General features: G+C 40.4%; 2 protein-coding genes across 2 annotated transcripts in view; both read right to left on the bottom strand.

Moving 5' to 3' along the window:
• The window catches only part of LOC130073749 (uncharacterized), a 36,935-nt gene that overhangs the window by 11,914 nt on the left and 2,649 nt on the right, over positions 1-22,372 (bottom strand). The window lies entirely within an intron of this gene.
• Positions 3,664-22,372, bottom strand: part of LOC130073727 (uncharacterized) — a 58,558-nt gene continuing 39,849 nt past the window's right edge. The window contains exons 3-4 of the mRNA XM_056239300.1: positions 3,941-4,237; positions 3,664-3,782 (exon numbers count right to left, since the gene is read on the bottom strand). Coding sequence (XP_056095275.1) covers positions 3,664-3,782; positions 3,941-4,237 — 416 coding nt within the window. The remainder of the gene's footprint in view (positions 3,783-3,940; positions 4,238-22,372) is intronic.

The raw sequence follows: 22,372 nt of genomic DNA on the forward strand, positions 1-22,372 counted from the left end.
CTGCAACTTGCTAAATCAGTGACTGAAACCAAAAGGTCCCACACGATGTGCCACACACTCCTTTCATCGGGCCTTTAGTTTGATCTATCCTGGACACATGTACTAATACTGGTCATTATGATTTCAAAAGAATTCAGAATAAATCAACATTTGAATTCATCAGGTATAAATGAATCATGCAAATTACACAATTAGGGCGTGTTCACACTTGCCGTTTTCTTTGACAAGAAAAGTTGATACGGGCACTTTTTGTGAACATGTCATTTAAACGCCACCACAGATGTCTTTTTCTGCAGCTCCAAGTGTCTTTTCAAGTTGAATAAAGTTCAACTTTTCTGAAAAACACCCCCTATGTCAAGCGCCTTTTTCTTTTTTTTTTCTTTTTTTCAGTATGTTTTATTGAGCACCAAGCATACAAAGTGTACACAATGTAAAACAGTACTGATAAATATGAAACAGTACCCAAATTTGGGTTGAAAACAAAGCATTTTTTAGAGTGTAAGTATAACACAGTAAAGCAGTCGTGTGTTTAAAAAGACTAAACTCAGTATATGTAGAAGCAGTGTTTCTTTACAAAGTGACATCGCCACCTACTGGCCTGACATAAATAATACAGCATTTTTAGTCATTTCCGTCGATCCATGCGAACGGGATTGTTTTGATAATGTTGTCTGTGCGTGAAAAACGCATTCAGTTTAAACTGAAATCAGACTCATAGGCTGCATCCCAATCGCATACTTCCCTACGAAAAACAGTATAAAGAAGTCTTGTTTTTTGCCATAGTGTTTGTTATAGACACAAACTGTAAACAGACTGACAACAGCAGGTGTCGCTGTTCTTCTTCTCCTGTCTCTAACAACTGGTGTGATGTATCGCCACAGGAGCTCTAGAAGAGGCAAGTATTACAGATATTATAGAGAGAGGAAAATATTGTCTTTATTATGCAAATTAATTGTGTGTGTGTTTATCTTTTAAAGTGAAAAAGCGTCCAAGGATGAGGTAATTTACTGTAGGCTACTAGTATGTCTTTGTAGAATCAGAAAATATATTAGCATTCTGCTGGAAAAAACAAACAAACAAACAAACAAACAAAAAACAATTGGGCACATATTCCTTTATTCATCCACTATCTTTCCACTTACTGGATAGAGTTTCCATCAAAATGATAATAAACATTTCAGACTGAATCTTATTGACTGATTTCGTGAGTTTCTGTGACAGTTACTGCTGTTCATTTCTCTCTCTTTAACAAACTGTAGTGTTTCCAGACGGAGAAAGATCACGTGATCGGAAATGATCCCAACTGGATAATTGTGTATCTGACTATTCCCATTGGATCAGCAAAAACACACTTCATCTGTTGAGGTGTAACGTTACTTATTATTAAATAACACAGTCTCATCCCAAGACGTCATCTTTTGACCATACGTCAACATCCGACGTTTTAGGGTAGCCTACCCTTTAACGTCAGTTAGATGACGATCCTAGGGCGTCATATGTCTGACGCTTTACCTTTAGCGTCAGTTAGATGACGCGGGTAGGTTTAGGTCTGGGGTAGGGTTAGGATTATAGCGTCATATACTGACGGTAAAGGGTACCCTAAAACGTCGGATGTTGACGTATGGTCAAAAGCGTCAGCATATGACGTATTGGGATGAGACTGAGCTGTATTAAACAATTATTAATATGTGTTATGGTTGAAACATGTTATGTAAATAATAACCTACCTGTTACAGGAAACATATAATTTAGGATATTTAGAGAAACGTTACTTACATTATCTGATAGTTTCAGCTTATAAACCTGAAATACATTAACATGTATCATGCTTATTATAATAAGAGTCTTGTTTGAGATTATGTATTAGTGGAAGAGGTTTGTTTTCAGCGGTTTGTTGAAGGTTGAGAGAAGGACTTCAGTGTTTTGCTGTTTCTGGTCTGTTGAAGATGAGCAGATGGAAAGGATATTATTGTATAGAGTTTATATAGATTATCTATGACTATAATGTAAAAAGTTGTAAAAGACAATTGTACTGTAAAATAAATTATTTAATTATTATTATAATTGTATTTATTCTAATATGTATGTCTTAAATTCTACATTCTAACTTTTATATTGGCAGAATAGCTACTGCTAAAATGCTGTAAACTTTTATCTGTATTTTCTTTTAACTCAGCTTAAATCATTGGTGTTTGAGCCTGACCTGAATGAAATCATAGAAAATAAAATGTTATTGCAACTGTTGTCCAGTTTGTTAATTGTAACCCAGACTGGTAACTGTGGTCATAATATTTTACTTATTTGCAGAAAATAGATCGCAAATATACATGATGGTCAAACAGCATCAGTGTATAATGATGAATCTACAGTTCCTCACCGCTAGAGGTCACACACGTCACAGATTACACTATAATATTTACTCTGACACTACTCAGATCAGACCTCTAAATACAACTTATATAAAATAGGCCATAAACCATAAACAAGAGGCATTTTTTTCATTATAAAATGAATGTGATTAAACTAAATACAATATAAAGCAAATGATACATTCAAGAATATCACATAAAACGTGTGCAAAATGCACTGTTTCTAGTCTATCCCATGTTTTTGAGAGAACAAAATCGTCACATCCTGGGAATCTGGCGCAAAGTATCAATTATAAAAATTAAAGTTTCAGAAACTGGCAAAGCCACGGTGGCTCTTTCTTCTACATAAATGATATGTGTGTCTTATATTTCATTCCTCAAACAGTGTGGTTTATTTTGACATAAAATCCAAAATATATATTTTTTACTAAACTTGATAAATCAATTTGCAAATATAAACCTTGTGTTGATTTTATTGATAACTATTTTCATTTAAATCCTTGCATATATCTGTTAAACTTTGCAGACAATAGGCTTGTTTGAGATGAGCAAAATCTGCGCAGAACCGATCACCGGTGATCAGCGCGAGATGCATGCCGGTTAGAAATGTGTCCGAGTGCGGTCCGCCTTGCTCTGATGTCATGCCGACGTATGTCAAAAAACTCTCGCGACTGCAAGGCGCACGTGTCGGATTCTGCAGTCGCGCGCAGTTGCTCTCCACTGACTGCACTGATCAAAAGCACGATGGGAAACGACTTGCTGACGGCACAGCTTAATGCTCATTGGTTTAAACAACCGTGATGTATTGTTCTCTTTTAAAATGTTTGATTTTAAAACTCTGACATCATGTTTTATGTGTATAAATTATGTGTGGATATTCCCAAACTCTCTGACAGTGCGATCTATGTGATGTAATTTTATTTTTTTAATAAAAACACATGTCTGTATTAAAGAAAAAATTATTGATAAACACGTAGGCCTATTTAAAATGGAATTAAATAAGTGGGTGTCTTGTTCATTATATTTTCATATAAAAGCAACACAACTTAAATTACATCCAGTTTATTAGCAACCATGCACGAGCGTGAATCCCGTGAATCCCGCGATATCCACCTTTGATCTCACAGGTGTCTGATCCACTGCGAGAAGAGAGATCTGTCCGGCTTGCCTGCGCTTTTTTCACTCCTCCCCTCACTGCAGCCGCCTACTCTCGCATACATTTCAGGCGAGGCAAGGCGCATCTCAAACAAGCCTTAAAACTTCACGATATTTCACAGTGTTTATGATGGGCCTATCAGACTCCTCTTGTAGATCTGATGTCATAAAGCAGAAAAGCCACAGTAGCCACGCCCACCAGAGCAGAGAGAGCCAATCGGATCGCAGCTTCAGTAGAACCACAACAGTGGCCATGGACTTCTAAAAAAAGAAGAACAAAAAAGAAAGAAGAACAAAAAGAAAATGATCAAATAAGCTTTTCAACAAGCCGACTTTGTCAGGAGAACAAAATTGAAAATTACAGACTCTGTCAGTATGCTGAAAATGATCCTAATTTATCAATATAAGTGTCGTACCTGCACATGTGTGGCAGAGTGTGTTGATGTCCAGATGTGTGGTCTGGTTGCTGATGGGATTGTTCAGCACACAGCTGTAGGGGTTTTTATCCTGATATTCCACCTCCAGAGGTAGAGAGAGACTGATGCTGAGATCAGACGCACTGATGCTGGACAATACACTCATTCCTGCGTACCAGGAGAGAGTCACATGACTCACGTTCACCACTGATGAACACACCAATGAACAATTCTGGTGTGATAATGATGAAGAACAGTGTGAAGAGTTTCTGATGATGACAGGAACAGGCAGACGAGCTGGAAAACATGAGAGAATAAAGAGAAACGTGGATTATAACAATAAATAACAACAGATTGTCATCAGTTTAATCATTAAGTTACAAATAAACCTCTCAACTCACCATAGACAGAAACGTTAAATGTTTTTGGTATCAGTTTCACTCCCCTAATCAGTAGGTGATAAAGTCCAGCATGTTCAGTTGTGGGGTTTGTGATGGTCAGAGATCCAGTTTGATCGTCCAGCTTCAGTCTGTCTCTGAATCTCCCATCAAGAACATCATCATATGTCGGGAAAGCTCCAGCAGCTCCACTGATTTCAGCGATCAGAAACTTGTCATCTCCAAATTTCCACAGTATGTCATCGTTTACAAGTAATTTAGTAACATCAGTGTGTAAAGTGACTGAATCTCCCTCCGTCACTGACACTGACTCACCGAACACACCTGACGAACATGTTTGTCACATTAATGCTCTTGTTGTTTTACAAAGCCTAAAATCAGTTGTGATTTGTAATGTTTGTTTTTATACAGAGTTCCATTTGTACGTCATACCATCTGCTAAATAAATAAATAAATAAATAAATAAATAAATGTTTCTGTAATAATTTTTCAAATTAAGATATTCTGAGAAAAATGCATCAATCTTAAAAAACTTTAGACTACAAATTCACTATAATAATTTTCATTATATTTCTGTGAGACCATGCGCACCTAAACAAAGATCACAAACACAGACCACAGACATTAACCCATAAAAATGCTGTTATAACTTACCAATCAGACGCCACCAGCACAAACAGAACAGAACAAACGTGTGAAACATTTTCTTTAATGGTTTAATGAACAGTTTGACCTAAAAAGACGATCCGCTGATTTAAACAAAACCAGCAGATCTGGTGTGAATCCTCCCCTAAGACCCTCCTAGTTCACACACACACACGTACACGCACGCACACACACACACACACACACAAACACACACACACACACACAATGAAAGTATGTATAGTTATCTACATATGTTCTTCTGAGACTTTAACTGTTCTTAATGGGCAATTTTTTTTTTTTTTTTTTTTATCATTTAACATTGATTATATTTTAAAGGAATTTTAAATATGTAAAGTATGAATGAAATATTGTATAAATCTTCCTAAAATTTCATGGTACATTTTTATTTTATTTTAAAATTGTAATAATTCTCAGTTGTTCTAAATGGCAAAGCGTACAAATAAAAAACAACTTTATACCATTTCTCACTGCCAGTCTTGCTAAGGTTAGACTCCAGCAGCTCGTCATTCAGTCAAACTGAAACCAGTTGAGGTCACTTTTCTACGGAAATGTGGTTTCTTACACATAGTTTGCATGCTGTGGCCATTGGATTGATGTGTGTTTTAGTTTGTAGGTAGGTGGAGAGCTTCTTCCTGTCCTGCTTTTATTAACCTCACACTGACTTCCTCTCTTCAAGCCGTCTAGACAAAACGGCTTGAATCAAACCTCTAAATAAAGTCCCAACAGCTGATAATCTGAACACTCTGAACTGAACAGAAAAGGACCATTTATCCTTTAATCTACAGCCATTAAACATTGATGATAAAATTTTAAAAAGCACATTGCTGCGGTACACTGGCGAGGAGACAAGAATATCATCAGAAAAAAGGAATTTCTGGGGGGTGGAGTAAAAAAAATAAAATAAAAAATAGTAATAATAATAAAATTAAGTGGAATATTCTGCTTGAATGGTTGGTTGCATAATCTCAACGTGCTTGCCTATCAGTTTGAAGCCAATGGACTATCAGTTTGTATCTTATTCTTACTTTTCCTTTACTGTCTGATTTGGCTGAGCCTCACTCTTTGAGCCTCATCTTGAATAGAAACTATTAGACATTAAATTTAATATTACACAGCATAAATGTTCTACACTATGCTGAGATACAACACATTTAGAATGTGTATTGTAAATTAGCCACCTTTTTAAAATTATGTATAGGGTAAAACCGCTTGCATCAGCAACAAAACAATGATTGGGAGGCAAACACAAGGCATCTTGGGAGGTGGTCCGGCAGCAATTAAAGGGTTAGTTCACCCAAAAATGAAAATGATGTCAGTAATGACTCAGCCTCATGTCGTTCCAAGCCCGTAACACCTCCGTTCATCTTCGGGACACAGTTTAAGATATTTTAGATTTAGTCTGAGAGCTTTCTGTCCCTCCATTGGAAATGTATGTAGGGTATACTGTCCTTGTCCAGAAAGGTAATAAAAACATCATTAAAGTAGTCCATGTGACATCAGTGGGTTAGTCAGAAGTTTTTGAAGCATCGAAAATACATTTTGGTCCAAAAATAACAAAAACTAAGACTTTATTCAGCATTGTTTTCTCTTCCGGTTCTATTGTCAATCTCTCTTCACGAGTCCGTGGTGACGCTGCTGACGTAAGACCAGATAACTGGTTACCAGATAACACGTGAGCAGCGATCTCTGGTGTAGCTTCTCATGTACACCAAGTCCTTCGGTCTAAACTCTCTGACTGTGCCAGGGCATTTTTCAGCATTAAGCTCCTGTCTGCGAAGTATATCACCATCATGGTCAGGATGCAGACGATCCAGGGCAGTGGTGAGTCGCCGATTCATGAGCAACTCAGCAGGACTTTTTCCAGTTGATGAATTGGGTGTGACGTGCTGTGACAACAAGAAGCGAGCGAGCCTGGTCTCCCACTCGCCCTTGGTGATGCGAGACAGGGCCTCCTTGGTTGTCTGCACCATGCGTTCAGCTTGACCATTTGAGCTTGGGTGATATGGTGCTTTAGTGAGATTGTCGAATGCCGTTGCGCTCTACAAACTCTTGGAATTCCGCAGAAGTGAACGAAGCACCATTGTCTGACACTATGACGTCAGGCAAACCATGTGTTGCAAAAAGTAGTCTCAGTGTGTTGATGACGGCTGATGATGACATGGAACTCATCAGAGACACCTCCAGCCACTTGCTATGTGCATCAACCACTATGAGAAATACTTTGCCCTGAAAAGGGCCTGCAAAGTCAATATGCAGCCGGGACCATCTTTTTGTCGTCCACTCCCAAGGGTGCCCTTTCGCCTTAGGAGGTGCATGACGAGACATCTGACAGGTTTCACATACCTTGACAGTCTCCTCAATGTCCCGGTCCATGCCCGGCCACCACACATAACTCCTTGCGAGTTCCTTCATGCGTACAATGCCCGGGTGCGTGTCATGCCACATAGCCAGTACTTCTCTCCTTGCCAAGCAAGGAACAACCACACGGCTTCCCCATAGCAAACAGTTCTAGTGTGCAGAGAGTTCATGGCGGCGCGAAAGGAATGGTTTGAACCGGCTATCCATTACATCAGCCGGCCACCCATGCAGCACCCAGCGCATTACTCGTGATATGACAGCGTCTTTGAGTGTAAGGTTAGCAATTCGCTCAGCATGCATAGGTGCATCTGGCACCATTTCAAGTAGCAACACTTTCAATGGTGGTGGTGTAACAGCATCAGATGCCGGCAAGGGTAAGCGACTCAGCATCAGATGCCGTCATCTGATGGCGTCAGCATTGCCCATTTGTTTGCCTGGTCTGTAGCACACCTCATAGTCGTAAGCTCCAATGATCAAACTCCAACGTAGCATTCGTGGTGATAGGATGGCAGGCATTGGCTTGGAATAGTCCCAGCAGGGGTTTGTGATCTGTAAAAATCACAAAATGGTGGACTGCGAGATACTGGTGAAACTTTCTGACTGCAAAAACAACCGCCAATGCTTCCTTATCAATTTGGGCATAATTCTGCTCAGTGGTGGACATTGTTCTGGAAGCAAAACAAATGGGCCTCTCCTGGCCATCACATTCCATGTGGAACAATAAAGCCCCCAGCCCATAGGCTGAGGCGTCGCAAACCACTGCCAGGGGTTTCTTTTCATCATAGTGGACCAGCACTTTATCCATTTGCAGCAACTCTTTCGCCTGAGCATATGCCATCTTGTGCTTCGCAACCCACTGCCAAGTAGCAGACTGGTCTAGAAGGCGATGCAGGGGTTCCAGGACGGTGGCCTTATTGGGAAGAAAGCAGCTGTAAAAGTTAAGCAGGCCCAAGAATGCATGAAGTTCTGTTTTGTTCTGTGGGGGCGGAGCTTTTTGGATAGCATCCACTTTTTCACGGGATGGTTTGATGCCATCTTTATCCACTCTAAACCCCAAAAACTCCACTTGAGTAGCAGCAAAAATGCTTTTCTCTTTTTTTAGTCGCAGCCAAGCTTCAGCTAAGCACTTCAGTGCGGCCCGTAGCCGTGCATTGTGTTCTGTTGGACTCCTAGAATTTCTGCGAGCAAAGTGTCCATAAATCTTTGAAATATTGAAATGGCCGTTGACACCCCAAATTGCGACCGTCAAACCCAGAAAAGCCCACGGTGACTGTTAATAGTCAGTAAGTCGGCTGCGTCATCATCCACTGGAAGCTGCTGATAAGCCTGTTTCAGATCAAGTTTAGTGAAAACTACTCCTCCAGCTAGCTTCGAGAACAGTTCGGATGCTGTGGGTATAGGGTACACATCAGGCTTAACAGCTATATTCACAGTACAGTGGTAATCACCGCAAATCCTCAGGCCCCCATCTTTTTTGCTACAGCCACTATAGATGTGGCCCACTTTGCATGGCGAACAGGTTCAAAAATTCCTTGAGCCACCAATTTGTCCAACTCCTCATCAAGCTGGGGCCGTAAAGCAAAAGGAACTGGGCGGGCTTTGAAGAAACGTGGAGTTACTGTTGAATCAATGTCAATAGAGATCGGGGGGGTCCGGCAAACCCCAATGTCCTTAAAAACCTCTGAGTATTCAGCCAGCATTTTCTCCATGGACTGCAGCTGTACCCTGTGTACACCTTCCACTGATATTCCCAGGGCATCACACCAGTCCCGTCCCAACAGACTAGTTCCCTGGCCCTGGATGACGAACAAAGGCAGTGTTTTTCGTGTTCCTTTGTATATTACTTCCACAAATATTTTTCCTTTCACTTCCAAGGTTGCCTGTGACCACTGCTTAATTATTCCATTGTTGGCATGTATTTCAGGGGGTTGGGAGGGCCACAATGAGTGATAGGTATGCTCACGAATCAAGGAACAGACCGCTCCTGAATCCACTTCCATTGTGCGTGCTTGTTTGTTTAGTATAACAGTGGCCAGATATGGCCTCTGCCCCCCTCTTTCTGATTTATTAGTGGTGCTGTAAATGGAATAATCATTTTGTTCTTTGTGAGTTATAATGTTTGTGTACCGTTCTGCTGTGATGCAGTGCACAGACAAACGTCGAAGCTCAGCAATGTAGTTTGAAATACTTTGATTAGATTTCTGCTTACAATTGTGAAAATGAAAACGTTGAACAATCTCTGATGGCGCTGAGCTGTAATGTCGTTTTAAGGCAGCGACAATGTTTGCATAAGACACAGTAGAGGGCTGCGTTGGGGCAAGCACTGAACGTAACATGGAATACGTTTTTGCACCACACACACTGAGCAGAACGGAACGTTTTTTTTTTTGCATCATCCTCAATATCATTTGCATGAAAAAACACATTCCAGTCTTTCTGTGTATTCTTCAAAAGAGTTACTCGAACATTCGTCAAACTCTTCGATATGGCCAAGTGTAGTCATGTTCGCTTCCAGATGCAGATTATTTTCACTCACTTTTACAGTCGCATCATATGGACTTATCTGCACACAGTCGGTTCGAGTCCGCTCGTCGCCAGTGTAATATCTTTGAAGAACATGAGGAGACGTTCGTAACTTTGTGAATCTTTACTGAACTCAAAGCAGCATATAACATAGGCCACATCTAGCTCGGCCAACTCCAGAAAACACTCTGGCGAAAAACACATATTCCCCCAAGAACAGACACGCCCTCCCCAGGCTTTTAGCCTCTTAGGCCCCATCCACACTACTGCGTTTTCGTTTAAAAACGGAGATCTTTTGCTACGTTTGCACCTCCCGTCCACACTAGAACGGCAAAAACGGAGACCCAAAACGGAGAAGTTTAGAAACGCTGCCAATCCGTTTTTCGTTCTGAATCTCCGGAGGGCGTTTTAGTGTAGACGGGTCAAAACGGAGAAATGGAAGCTTTAGCGTTAAGTTCTGCCGGGAAGACTCAATTGCAACGTCACTTATTACCTTCTCATCTATCCAATCGTGTCTAATACTTGCGGTATAAAAGACCAGTACTTACACATGTCTGAGTTCGCAGATGCTGACGCTTTCATTCACCTCCATCCTCCCCACCACCACCAGGATGGTCCCTTCCCCTCCATCCTCCCCACCACCACCAGGATGGTCCCTTCCTATACCTCACAGGGGGTCGGCTGCGCCCCTGCCTTCGTCTTCAGGCAGGAAATGCAGAGTCCGGACCCTCGGATTGCGAGCTATGGACGGGGCCTACGCCAAAGAACTTTATTGCTTGCTGGGCTATCAATAAATGTATTTATTGTTACAGTATTTATTCTCCCGAGTCTTTCTGGTAGAACTTTAGAAACGATGAAGTAGTAGAGGCTCACGCTCGGCTCTATGATTGGGTGTCATCAGTCATGGCGTATATCTTTGCTAGCAGCTGTTGTACAAGTAAAATTAGCATTTAACAACGCTATAACTGCCTACATGCGCCGGAGTCAAGCTATTATTCGAGCGATCTGTGACAATTCCCGTGTGCAGCGACGGCGTTGACCGTACATGGAGCGTCGGTTTGGGGTTAACCCAGAGCATGGTGGGATCATTTTATCAATGAAGTTGTGTTTACACCGGGACGCGCATGCCCAGTGTTGGTGAATGGTCACGTGATCGACGTTTTCAGTCGTTTTAATGTGGACGGAGATCAATTCTAATACGCAGCTAAAACGCTGGTGTGGACGGAGATCGTATTCGTTTTAATTATCCGTTTCTAAACTAAAACGCAGTAGTGTGGATGGGGCCTTAAAGGAACCTCACACTTACAATAGTCAGTCAATACATTACAATAACGATAACTATATGTGCGTCCACACCAACGAACGATAACGTATGTTTATTCTAACCTCGCGCTCTGCGGTTTCAAAGTGTGCAGAACGTCATTTAACATGTTTTTGCTGTTCTTGTTGCATTTACACGGCTTTAACCAGCAGGTGTCCTCAGCATGCTATGCTTTGAGTGAAGCTAGTGTAATCGATCTAATAATCTAACAGTGAAGTAAAAACATCACCTGGGGCCTCATTTATAAAACTTTGCGTAGGATTTGCGTCAGAAGTGGCGTACGGATGAAACCTAGGACGTGCGTACGCACAGAAATATTCGGATTTATAAAACCGTGCGCATCGATCTAATAATCTAACAGTGAAGTAAAAACATCACCTGGGGCCTCATTTATAAAACTTTGCGTAGGATTTGCGTCAGAAGTGGCGTACGGATGAAACCTAGGACGTGCGTACGCACAGAAATATTCGGGGCCTCATTTATTAAGGGAAAATCCTACGCATTTTCCCTTAATAAATCACAATCAATTCTAAATGTAGCGCAGCTTTTGCGGCTTCATGTCACGCCCATAGTTGCCCATAAATCGTCCGTGAAACGCCCATAAGTTAATATTCATCGATTGCGAAATCATGGCAAACATAGAGAGGAAATCAAAAAAACGTAACTTCACTCAATGTGAAGTACAAGTTATCGTTGGCGAGGTGGAAAAGAGGAGGAAAAACTGTTGTTTGGAGGGCACAGTGTGGGCATTAGCCTACTAATGCCAAAAAGCACTTGAGTGGCAAAAGGTTGCAGATGCCGTAAATGCTGTAGCCTCACAACCTTGGACTGTGGCCGAAATAAAAAAGAAATGACAAGCTACAGATGTCGGTTATAATCTACTTGGAAATGGGAAATAGTTCAGCGCAAATGTAATTTCTTGCAGCTTTCTGAATGATTGAGATACGTCATAAGTTATTTTATCAAAAATAAAACAAACTAAAGGCATATGCATGAATACCATGATTCCGTAGCTGATGAAGACATTTTTACTATGAAAACAACTTTCCCCAGTGGACAAATAATACATCTATCTATTTATCTATCTATCTCTCCCTAATTATCTATCTATCTGACTGACTATCTAGCTATATCTGCTCCGCCAGACGGACACATTGGCGAGAATATCAGTTTTGTACATTATTTCGTTCTGTTTACCATCTTATTTATGAGGATGAATTGTATAACATGCCAATATTATTGCAGAACATATTTCACTTTTCTTTTTGCAAATATGTGTTAATTTGCATTTCTGTTGCAGATCGATCAAACGGGTGTTCGTGTAGGCTGTTAATTGTAAGACTTGCTTTGTGAAGTCTTCGTGTTATTTATGAGAGGCAGTATTGCCATTTATTTTACACAACGGTCTACAGTTTCCCACACTTTCATGTGTTTCTTCCATCTGCCGACGGTGTCGCCATTTCTCATTTCACCCGTTTTTGTGCGTACGCCTGGGTCAGAGCTTGCCTGAAGGACCGCACATTTTACCGTCAAGTTTGCTTTTTATAAATACCAATTATTGCGTAGAGATCTGCGTACGCCTTCTTTTGTGCGTACGCAACGTTTATAAATGAGGCCCCTGGTCTTTTTCACCGCAACTTCAAAAGTAAGACAGTTGTGGAAACGAGCGCTGGATTGCCGAGGTAATACTTCTCACCGTTTATTCAGAGGGTATGATTGTTTTTCATATCAATTTTCTTGAAAAGGGGCTTGACTTTTCAAACAGTGGTGGATTTTTCTGGACCTCAAGGGAACTTCTCTGCAATGTCGTCTGCCATTTTAAATGCGTGTAAGAAATTGTAGTCTGCCTCGACCCAGATTCCACTCCAAAGTATATTTTAGAATAAGCTCATCCCCAAAATGGCTTAATTATCATAGAGATGAAGGAAGTGAAGTTATATTGTTTCTTCACCATTTGGGTTGATCACATCCTGAACAAATGGTCATCATCAATTGTAGAATGGGAATGGGTGTGGGACACAGAGAACCTTCTCAGACAATGGGGTGTCTCAACTTCATTAACATACAGAACACAGCTGTTGCAACAAGAGCAACTTTAATTACATTAAGTCCAGGATAAAAGCTTTGAGATTTAGATGTTCTGGGTTCATTCTGACGCCGGTGAACCCAAGGTGCTTTGTGTACCTTGCCACTGCTATGCTGTAATAAACTTCATTTTTGAGATCTTCGACATCCACATCATTTTTTCTTACATGCGCGAGCCCTTAAATTAGAATAGATTCTGATTGGCTGTCAGTGTTTTATCGCTCAACAGCTGGGTAAAAAATCGTTCTGAAAGTGATCCCAATGATATCGTTTGTCGTTATCGTTATAGCTGTGGTGTGAACTCTGCTATTCTTTAAAATTGAGAACGATTTTTAGAACTATATCTTTATCGTTATCATCCTTGGTGAGAACGGGCCTTTATTAGCCTTCCCCTCTTCAAGCCTGACGCATCAGGACTGCTTTTGCTGTGACCCATCTAACGCTATCTTCAGGGAGACCTGGCTGGCAGTTAGGCCTGTTGTCTACACTAGTGCGTAACGTTTGCAGGGCCGTCGCTAGAGGGGTGAAAGGTGGTGACAATTATAGGGGCCCCCGCTGCCCAGAGGGCCCCACAAAATCCAGCAGTTATACTATTTAGGCCCCTGTTGTATTAATAATTCTAATATTTATATTAGTTGTATGCCTGAGATTTAAATGAAAACCACAAAAACGTGCAATTTGGGTAAATATTTTTCCAAATATCTGCTTCTCTTACCTCCATAAAAAATGGTTTAGTCCGACCTAAAGTATTTATTAATTATTCAGTCAGAGTCAGTGACAAACATCAGATGGACCCAATAAAATTGTAAGTCCCGCCCCAGCTCGTGAACAGAACCAATCAGAGTTGAGGCGGCAGCCTGAAGTTAACAATGAACTTGGTGGAAGAGCAGGAGACTGACTGACTGAAAAATGTCGGGGAAAAGAAAACATAAATCAGGGAACCAGAAATGCCAGGAAAAGACGGAGAGGGAGGCAAGGAGAGTGGTTGTATCCCAGTCGATCAAGACGTTCTTAAAGACCGGTTATTTATTGTTATTTCGCTGGGAGTTAGAAAACTTCCGTCTACAGTCTGCCGTGTACAGTCATTTTTTATTATCGGTGCGCGCCGCAATCGACCGAATGATTACGTGGTCTAAATTCCTGTCTTTTTACACTATTGTAAATAGAGTTTTAAAAAAATTACACGAGTCATGACGCATTGCATTATGCATCTGACCTGCCGGCTGATGATATTTAAAACATCGAGAAAACACGAATACAACACACTGCACTTGGATGAATAAATGTATTCGCTTTATTTAATAATATTACCAGTTCCATATTTTCTTTATTAAAAAATAAGACAATGAATGGTTTTATTTTTTTAATTAGACTGCATTCTTGTCAATTTCTAAATGTTTACTTTTTGATTTATGAATTATAACAGACTGATGGGGGGGGGGGGAAAGTATTACTTTTTAAAAATTGGTTTTATTATTATTGAACAATTTCTTGCTTTTTTGTTAGTTTTTATTAGTTGTAATTTTTAAATAAACATTTAACTTTTAAAATAAAGGTTTTACAACAACAGCACCATCTTCTGTTATATATGGGCCTCCATGTCCAGCTATTGTACAGTATATGATATTGGTGGAGGGTGGTGGGGGCCCACATCAATATTTTTTCAGGGGGCCCCGAATCCTCTAGCTACGGCCCTGAACGTTTGGTACGATTACGCCTGTCATTTACTCCAGCTTTTCCGACCCTCGAAAACTGAGACATTTGGGAACGCTTAAGACCTTAGACCTTTAGTTCGAAATCTCTGGGGTTGCATTTCAGTGTAAAAGGACCAAACTGAGACTTTTAGAAACGATGGCATGCTTGCCCTCATTCCTGTATCCTTGACGGCCGTGTAAACAAAAACATGAAGACTGAACTGCAAGATTTGCTGGCTTTGTTGTCATTTTTAGCAGCCATTGTGCAGTTAAATTCAGTATTTTATAATAGTGCAGCTGCCTAAGTATACAAAACCTAGGGAAAATGTGTTTCTTTGCACATAAGCCATTTAAGCAGCCTGCTTTAAAAAAAAGCATATCCCATATCGTCTTATACATGAGTGTTTGACTACTTTGTGACCAATGCATCTGTTTTTAACATGATGTATCGTTTATGTTTCTACTGCAATGTGCTAGTGTACTAATAGTACAGATTTATTTATTGATTTGAAGTGAGTTACATTGAGTTTGATTAAATGCATACTAGTGTACATGCTATTGAAAATACACAAACAATCACTACACAAACAGATCACACCTGGAACTATTTTAATGTGCAGATATAAATATAAGTAGCGCAACACAAAGGAAACCAAAAATGTTATTTTGTATGTTAGGCTACAAATGTGTGTAGTCATAGAGTGAAGGTGAGGTGCTGTGTGCAGGTGGATTTAACTCCCCAAGAGGTCTTCTTGTGGGTGTGTGTGAATATGAATACTGGTTTTGGTGAGGACACAAGTTTGGCGTCCACACCAGGCCTGACATCATGCAGAATTTAGGCCGACGTGAGCTAACTCGGAGCCTCGACTCTGCTCTTTCTTCCACTGAGGCTCCTGAGAGGAAGAAAATGAGGGAGTGTATGAGGAGCAGGATTGCTATCTTTAAAGAAAGCTTGTCTCAATGAGCACAGGCTCTGCATGGGCGGCCCAGGAAAGGTCAGCCGGGTTCACACTGCGCGATGTATAATAGTCCTTTACTATTGTTGCTTGTCAGACTGTACGAACATGATCCTCGCTGTAAGCCAAGAAGCCATTGAAATGGTGGCTACAAAGAAATCTCTAACGTTAATTTTGGTCATGGCTTGTCTTGAAAAACGAAGACAATTTGACTGTCGTTGTAGGAGAGTCACACTGCAGGACTGAGAGTCAAATCTTCTGACACTGCCAGAATTTTATCTGAGGTAAAAACATTATCACAACGGTCAATAATCAGCTGTCGGTGAACGTGTCAAACTAGCGATCAAAGACTTCAGATTTTAGCCAAGGATCAGAGGAATCTTTTAGAATTTGCAAAATTTGTCTCAGACGGACAAATCATGGCCAAAATCATACAGTTTGAACCCGACTTTAGGCGACGCACTCAAAGTGCTCATCTAAGGGGTGCAAGATTCCTTGTTGAAATATGATGAGTATGGTTAATAGCAAAATGGATATGTTTGCACAAGCTCTGCAATTCGGCACTCTAGTAAAGTCGACACGTTTGTTTAGGCTAGCACTTTCTAAAATAGATTGCTTAAAATCAAGCAAAGTATAAAAAATATAACCAAAGTACAGTGCCCTGAATTCACACTAAACCGACACCATCCCGAATACCGCTTTGTGTCGGTTTTCGAGTGCCCTGAAATCGCGAGATGAGGGCACTCGAAGATGATGATTGTTTGGGGAAAAAATAGGCGCTTCGCTAGAATCGCAACCTCATCTGATACATAAAAAGGTAAATGATTATAGAGGAGGTAAATGATTATAGAGGAGGCATTATTTAAATGATTTAACACTACACTTTCTTATAGCCTAACATAATTTATTTATATTTTTTAAACCGAACACCCAAATATTTTTTCAATTACAATTACTATAATTATGACCACATAGGCTACTTGTATGATCAATATGTGAATCTGTTGACCAGGCTACACATGACACGATTTGTGGTTTCATTGGCAGATGTTAATTTCGATGAGATTAGATAGCTGTAATCAGAGAATGTCTAATATGGGGAGAACTCAAGGGGGTAATCCACCAGCAGGAAGTTGAAGCCTCGCGGGAGCCACCATTGTAGCAGACCATCACCTGCTGTTAGCATCCCATTGACTCCCATTCATTTTGGCGTCACTTTGACAGCGAATAACTTTACATCTGAGGTGTTTAAAGACTCCATTTGTCCATGATTTATTTCTAGAAAAACACGACAATGTATAAAAGGCTCCATTACCTTGTATCTTACGTTATGGCCCCGTAGAAGCAGTTTTTTTAAAAATAGGCTAAAGATTGCGTCATAACCACGGGACTTTCTGTCGCACAATCGAGACATTACCGTATAGACAGGAGGAGGGGACATCGAGGGGACATGGAGGCACAAAGTCAAGGTAGGAGCCCATAAATAGAGAGTCCATAAAAGCAATGGGACAAAATATTTCAACAAAGTTTTTGAGGAATTAGGTGATTCAGATTTGTCTTGGCACAGCTACTAGAAGATTTACAACTGTCAGACTGTCGTCAAGCTCAGTTTGAGCCTGCAGCAGTCGCTCAGACATCAGACAGGAAGTGCAATAATCGGGCTTCAGTCTTCTCCGTTGAAATCAACCAAGGGGGTAATCCATCGACCGGAAGTTGAAGCCGGCCAGGTGCCGCCATGTTGTAGCAGAACTTCACTTGCGTTAGCATTTCCATTGACTCCCATTCATTTTGGCGTCACTTTGACAGCGAATAACTTTACATCTGAGGCGTTTAAAGACTCCATTTGTCCATTATTTATTTCTAAAGAAACACGACAATGTATAAAGGGCTCCATTACCTTCTATGTTACATTATGGCCCCGTAGAAACAGATTTAGTAAAAATAGGCTAACGATTGCGTCATAACCACTCGACTCTCTGTCGCGCTGTACAGAAATTACCGTACAGACAGGAGGAGAAGCTCGCAGGCAATCGGGGGGACGTCCCGTCAAGGGAGAAGCCCATAGATAATGAGTCCATAAAAGCAACGGAATACTTACTCCTGCTCACTCACGCCAAAGAACTCTTTGCTCAAGTTCCCCGTCTCTGCAAGATTAACGTTGGCCATTTTCACGCACAGCTACTAGAAGATTAACGTCTGTCAGACAGGTTGCTCACGTCATCAAGCTTAGTTTGAGTCGGTTTGAGTCTGCGCGTCAGGAACGGAAGTGCTCAGAAATCGCTAAAAATGGGCTTCAACTGTCTCAACTGAGTTCCAATGAGATGGCTCTGTCCATTTCTTATACTGTCTATGAAATCAACGGGGTCGCTCTGTCCATTTCTTTTACTGTCTATGGGAGAACTGCCAATCTCACTAAACTTCCGGGTTCTGAACTGGTTGCAGTTCCACTCTGATTCCATATGAGGGCGCTCACAGGACGAGTGCAGAATGAATGGAAGTCTATGGAGCTAAACCCCTCAAAATCCACTTTTCTCAGGATATAATTTTTTGTCTAGTAATTTGAATGTTGTTTTCGAAAGGAGATGCAAAGAAATTACAGATTGCTGGGTGTTAGATTTTTTAGAGTCACTTATTTGCTTTAAAAAGTCTTTTAAAATGTCAATGACGTCATACACATTGTACGACCAGAGACCTGCTTTACGGCAATCCTTCAGACACTTTGGTGTTTTCGCGCATAGACTGACGCAAAATGTAAAAATACTACTGTTATTGTGTCACGAAATGTAGTTGAATAGTTTTTCAGTCGACAATGTAGTTGTTTAAAGCTCAAATCTGTGGTTTATTTATAAAGATGGCGCCTATTTAAAAATAAATTCTGACGGCGTCGGAGTTGTGAGATCCAGGGATCAGCGGGTCTCAGCACTCATGTACCCCGCCTGGAACAGCCTTATCTCGGCTAGTGCATCTTATGTTTGCTGCTGGCTGCCTGGCTGATGTTTCTTGTCTAGTGGTTACATGAGATATAATTCGTCTTGTGTAACAGGCGGTCTTTGGTTTCATTAATCTATCATTTGTTCCCAGGCAATATCGTTTTGGCTGAGGGCAAAGTGAAGTTTCATAACTTTATATTTAGGCTATTTTAACGTTGTATCATGCTGTTTGTCTGAATCGTTACTTTATGTATTGTCTTGTTTAGGCTACTTTGTTATAATGGCTATTACTGATCAATAAAACTGAAATGTAACAAAAAATAGACAGGGTTGTGTATATAGCCTATATTTTATATAGCCTTTTCATTACCATTTTATTTGCTGTATACTGTTTGTTTATTTTATTGACTAAACTATTTACTATTACTTCTCACTTTATCTTATATTTACTATTTGCATTTTGCATTGCACTGCAGTTGTACCATATAGTATTATTACCATAGATAAAGGATCCATCAGTTATCTTTGTTAATGCTTAAATCGGGTCAATCTAAAATAATTTTTTCCACAATAAGAAAACTATTGCAGCAACGTTACAAAGCGGCCAATAGGGCGTCTATGTATTTATATCTATGCTTTTGCGCTCTGCACTTTCTTTTCTTTCAAGGCATCGACAACACAGCTGACAGGTAAAATACATGTGTTAGAAGAGTTAAAGGGTTAGTTCACCCAAAAAATGAAAATGATGTCATTAATGACTCACCCTCATGTCGTTCCAAGCCCAACATTATCAAGCCCGTAAGACCTCCGTTCATCTTCGGAACACAGCTGGGGTGATGAACTGAGAAATCAAATTTTCCTTGAGCTTTTGACATCTAAGAGGTCATCATATTATAAGAATATCCTGTAAGTTTCAGAACTGAAAACATCCTTTTTAGTCCAATAAAAGCTTTTATTGACACCAGGTTCAGCAAACGACTCGTTTTTCAAAGTGGGGAACTATGACGACAAAGAGGATAAAACACCACCCCCCGCAGAAGAAGATCAACGCCTACTTCAACACGGACGGTTTAGCCCCGCCCATCGATTCGCGCATTACACGAAACTCATTATAATATGCAAAACTGTTATCCACTCACAGCAGTGGGCGTTTACTTCCAAGTCTTCAATGCGAGAGACGCCCATAAAAACCAGTGTTTTTGAGCTAGGCTCAAAACTAGGGTGGAAAATAGCCTATTACATTACCTATTCATTTTGATGTTTTTGAATGTAAAAACCAAGCGAACGTCATAAGTTGACCTCAGACAACAATTAAACAATTTAAAAAGCCAGTTCATGACCCCTTTAAGATATTTTAGATTTATTACTAGAGCTTTCTGTCCCTCCATTGAAAATGTATTGTAACGTTCTCAGGCAAGGACGAGACGGTTTTGATAACAAAGGGTGTTTATTAGAGGCTGTTGTCGGCCACAGCCCACGCCATACACACCCGACTTATAAGAGAACCGCACTTGAACCAGCGAGGCGCTCTTCTCCCCTCCTCCTCCCCAGATTTCCCCATCACTCTCACAAGGGGTGGAGCCTCTTTCCATATTAAACTAGACAACGAATCAATCGAATCACATAAAACGAATAAAGTAAAACATGAACATTAAATGCATCCTTATTTGTAACAGAACAGCATTTTGAACACGTTACAGTATGTACGGTATAGGCTACTGTCCTTGTCCAGAAAGGAAATAAAAACATCATCAAAGTATGTGACATCAGTGGGTTAGTTAGAATTTTTTGAAGCATCGAAAATACATTTTGGTCCAAAAATAACAAAAACTAAGACTTTATTCATCATTGTATTCAGCGTCTTACGTCAGTAGCGTCACTGAATGCGGATTGACAACAGAACCGGAAGACAATACAATGATGAATAAAGTCGTAGTTTTTGTTATTCTTGGACCAAAATGTATTTTCGCTGCTTCAAAAACTTCTGACTAACCCACTGATGTCACATGGACTACTTTGATGATGTTTTTATTACCTTTCTGGACAAGGACAGTACACCGTACATACATTTCCAATGGAGGGACAGAAAGCTCTCGGACTAAATCTAAAATATCTTAAACTGTGTCCCGAAGATGAACGAAGGTCTTACGGGCTTGGAACGACATGAGGGTGAGTCAGTAATGACATAATTTTCATTTTTGGGTGAACTAACCCTTTAAGTCCGCCTTAACATTGGTCCCGCTTCAGTCGCCACAATGCTAACAAGCGGTGTCTCTGGTCGTAATCAGTCCTTCACTGACCAATCAGCGTCCATTAGCAGAATGCTAGCGTGTTATGGGCAACAACAACTCAACCTCTAAGAAATCGAAAGGACATAAGCACTCGTTCATTCAACTTTCGACCTATAACTCATGTTGAACTTGCACAACCTAGAATCAAATCTGAGATTTCTCAACGGCAATCGGGTGAAAGAGACAAATTTAGCTGTTTAGCCCCATAGACTCCCATTCATTCTGCACTCGGACGATCGCCCCCAGTGGAACTCTGGTGGAACTACAACCCAAATTCTGTACAATAGGACTTAGGGCTTTCCGTAGCCGGGCTTTGCTGTAATTGACCCCACTCTTGTATGTCATGGACTTCCGAAGTTTTGTTTGGTTACGTGCTTTTTCTGCTCTGTGGTGATTTGTTATATATGGTGGAGAAAACAATTCTGACCACCAGATGTCACTGATGCACGTTTGCACAATTTGATGAAAACCTCAAATGGTTCAGAAAGCCTCGGTTTCCCATCACTAATCAAAACACTTGCAGCCACTTGCAGGAAATGCGTCATGCAAGTAGTCAAGGGAAAAGACCGCAAGGCCGCTTGATTGGTTCATCACGCGGAGGAGGAGCGAAGAGGGAACGAGAAATAGTTGCTAACCGCCATTTTAAAAAAAAAAAAGAAGAAGAAGAAGAGGGAACGAGGAAGCGTCAAGCCCCCTTGGTTATATCCTATGCCAGAAATTGACATATTCATACATAAGGAGATAAACAAGAAGAAACAAAATTTGCCACTAAAAGTAATCGTTCAAAAATATTAATCAAGCATACAACAACATAACTCAAATATTCACAGATGGATCAAAAGATCCCAAAACAGAGCAGCTGCAGCAGTGTATTCCTCAGTACAATATTAAATTATCAGAAAGAGTAACAGATCATATATTTGTTTATACAACAGAACTGATAGCCATATCATTAGCATTACAATGGATAGAAGAAAAGCAGCCTAATAGAAGTGTGATATGTACAGACTCAAAATCAGCTCTGCAAAGTTTAGAAAGTGGGAAATCTTTAGCAAGACAAGATATTTTAAATGAAACATTACAGAAGTTATAGCATAAAACACTTAGGAGTAAGGGTGAGTTTTTTGTGGGTGCCAGCCAGCCCATGTTGGAGTAAAGGGGAATGAGGAAGCTGTTAAACTGGCAAAGAAGTCTTTGAAAGATCCTG

This window comes from Rhinichthys klamathensis, unplaced genomic scaffold, assembly GCF_029890125.1.
Source record: "Rhinichthys klamathensis goyatoka isolate OS25496 unplaced genomic scaffold, OSU_Roscu_1.1 h1tg000558l_1, whole genome shotgun sequence".
NCBI lineage: Eukaryota > Metazoa > Chordata > Actinopteri > Cypriniformes > Leuciscidae > Rhinichthys > Rhinichthys klamathensis.